The sequence below is a fragment of the Psammomys obesus genome, unplaced genomic scaffold (assembly GCF_907164565.1).
Source record: "Psammomys obesus unplaced genomic scaffold, mPsaObe1.curated_primary_1811, whole genome shotgun sequence".
NCBI lineage: Eukaryota > Metazoa > Chordata > Mammalia > Rodentia > Muridae > Psammomys > Psammomys obesus.
The window spans coordinates 690,185-693,150 of NW_026596326.1; the positions used below are offsets into that span (position 1 = coordinate 690,185).

Sequence of the window (2,966 nt, forward strand, 5' to 3'; positions counted from 1 at the left end):
GGCAAGCACCGGCAGCCGCCCGCCGCCGCCCCGGCGCCGGCCGCCGCTCCGGCCCCCGCCCCGGCCTCGGCGGCCGCGCGCCTGGACGCAGCCGACGGCTCGGAGCACGGCCGCCCGGTCGCGGTGAGTAAGGCTGGCTCCTGCCGCAGCACTCGTTTCTCCCGAAAGTGCCTCTCTCGGCGCGGGCCCGGCGTGGGGGAAACTTCCCCGGGTGCTCCGGTTCTGGGTCTGGGTGCTCGGAGGAGCTAACATGGCAGGGAGCTGGGCGCTTGTCATCTTCGGGAAGTGGCACTGCGGTGTACTTTGGGAAAACGTTCCGGTGAGGACTTAGAGTGAAGTCGGGGCTGGAAAGGCAGGAGAAGGTTAGTTCTGATAGGCGTTTCTCCCAAACTTGATTTCCAACTGTTGAGAACTTCGTCTTGGAACAGACACGGGTTGGAGTTGCCGACGATGTAGGGCGTTCTTGCACAGAAGGCCTGGCCTCGTTTACTCTGCCAGTGTTGATTGGATCCTTGCTCCTACGAAAGTCCGGAGCTGTAGGCAGGGGTAGGGCTTTAATATGGAAATAAGTCGACCTTTGGTGACAGTATCCTACGGCTTCCGAGTGGAAAATCGAAAAGCCCTTGGAAGCTTGAGTAAACTGTATGATCTGCTCAGTGAGTTGCGTGAAACTATTTCTTTTTTTTTTCTTTTTTTTTGAGGGAACCCTGGAATTTGTGAACGCGAGATTCCTGTTACACTATTGACAGTTCCAATTTTAACCTACTAAGCCTCTTAAAAATCTGATAATATTAATAGTTGTTGAACAGAGGAAATGACGTTAGTTGTTGGTCAGCTGTGCCCTTTGGTTTTTAGTAGCTAATCCCGAGATTTATTGGTTAGAAGTTTTGCCTCCCTGAAACTGGTTGATAAAACGGAAACCTGTGTGTATGGGGCGGGTGAGGGGGTGTTACAAAGTTCTTGCTAATTTAAAGTTTAAAACTAAAAATTTACAACACTTAGGTTGCTCAGTAATTCTAATTCGCGTTTTTATTGTCTCTTGCTTGGTCGGCTGTAAAACTCTTCCCTAACTAGTGGTTAATCTTTCAGTCACTTAACACCCTTCCTTTTGAAATGTTAGAAACCCTTCTGTTGCTGGAGGGAATGAAGTTTAATCTTCGGTTGGTGTTTGGAACCAGCCTGACCTAACCTATCTTTCCATGTCCCCCACAGAATTCTTGTTTTCATTCTTTCCCACACTATCTCCGCTGCAGGACTAGAAGACAGAATAATTGGGTTCTGACCCAGCTGGTCAAGTCCTTTCGTCCCCATTTTTCTCACCTGTAAACCAAGGGTATGTTGGGCTTCTTATAAGGTTTCTTGAAGGAATCAAATGAGTATGAGGTCAGGTGTGGTGGTTCATTCCCAAAGACAGGCAGAAAGAAATGAGTATGGATGTGAGCGAATTTCACAAACCGAAAGTTCGCATGCAGGCTCTTTCTCTACACTTTTCAGAATCCTGCCATTCTTCCAGCCAGAACCCACCTTCCTTTGCAGTTCTGAAAACCCTGCCTCCAGCATAACCTCTTCCATCAATACAGTTATGAAATATATCTAAGATCTTTTTGTTTTGTTTTGTTTCGGGACAGGGTTTCTTTTGTGTAGCCTTGGCAGCGCTGGGACTCACTCTGTAGACCAGGATGGTCTGGAACTCAAAGAGATTCTCATTGCCTCTGCCTGCTGAGTGCTGGGACTAAAGGCACCATCATTGCCTGGCTCTTTGTTCTTAGCACATAGTCCCTCATTACTTCAGCCATACTGTGTCTTGCCAAGTAGACTGTAAGCTTTTGGAGTCAGAATGGGCTTGGGCTAAGTCCCATACATATATTTGTCACTCAGAATTATTTAACTGAATGAGTCACTTTTACTAACAAATCTTTCTAGAAGGAAAGATTCCCACCTCTTTCCCAGTCTGTGCTGGGGATTGAGCCCAGGACTTTGTACTTAATGGGTCTTAGTTAGGGTTATTATTGCTGTGAAGAAACACCATGATCCTGGCAACTCTTACAAAGGAAGACATTTAATTGGGGCTGGCTTACAGTTCCAAAGTTTAGTCCATTACTGTCATGGCAGGAAACATGGTAACATCTGGAATGGCAGGCAGCGGGAAGAGAGAGTGACACTGGGCCTGGCTTGAGTGTCCAAAACCTCAAAGCCCATCCCCCCCCCCCCCAGTGACACATTTCCTCCAACAAGACCACACCTCCAGTACTGCCAGTCCCTGAGTCTCTGGGAGCCATTTTCACTCAAACCACTCTACTAGGTAAGTAGTGCTTGACACTGATCTATGCTGCTAACCCTAAAGAAAGACCTTTGAGAGCAGTAGGTCATCATCCCAATTGAAGTGGATTATGAATGTTCATAATCTACAAACAGTTGCCTTCAGCACCTTCCCAGAACAATAGTCACAGTGTTTGAATTTCTGTTTTAGATTATGGTAAAATTTTAGAATTTACATAATTTTATAATGTTTAATTTCTGACTCACTGGAGAAGAATTGAGTTCTTGTCCAGCATTTTACTAAGAATGTTAGAACTTGAATCCAGCAGGTCATAGTGGTACATGCCTGTGATCACAGCATTTGGAGCATAGACAGGAGGATAGCTCCAAGTTCAAGGCCAGCCTGCTAAGGCAACTAGAGCTCTGTAGAGAGGAGGCGTCTCAAAGGAAGGCTGGGGAGGGGAAGTCTGGTGAGATGGCTCAGCAGTTAAGATCACTGGCTGCTCTCTTCGAGGAGCAGGGTCCGTTTATAGCATCCATGTGGCGGCTAACCACCTGTAACTCCAGTTCCAGGAGATCCAGTGCCCTCTTCTGGCCTCTGAGGACACTGGGCACACACTTGATGTACAGACATACACTCAAATAAAAAATTGAAAAGAAAACAAAAAAAAAAAAAGAGAAAAAAAAACTTTTTTTTTTTTTTTTTT

At 46.6% G+C, this 2,966-nt stretch overlaps 1 protein-coding gene across 1 annotated transcript in view; it reads left to right on the top strand.

The window, feature by feature from the left end:
* Maml1 (mastermind like transcriptional coactivator 1) overlaps positions 1-2,966 on the top strand; it is a 6,830-nt gene that overhangs the window by 861 nt on the left and 3,003 nt on the right. Inside the window, exon 2 of the mRNA XM_055597168.1 lies at positions 1-226. This exon is cut by the window's left edge and continues 12 nt beyond it. Within this exon, the coding sequence (XP_055453143.1) occupies positions 1-226 (226 nt within the window). The remainder of the gene's footprint in view (positions 227-2,966) is intronic.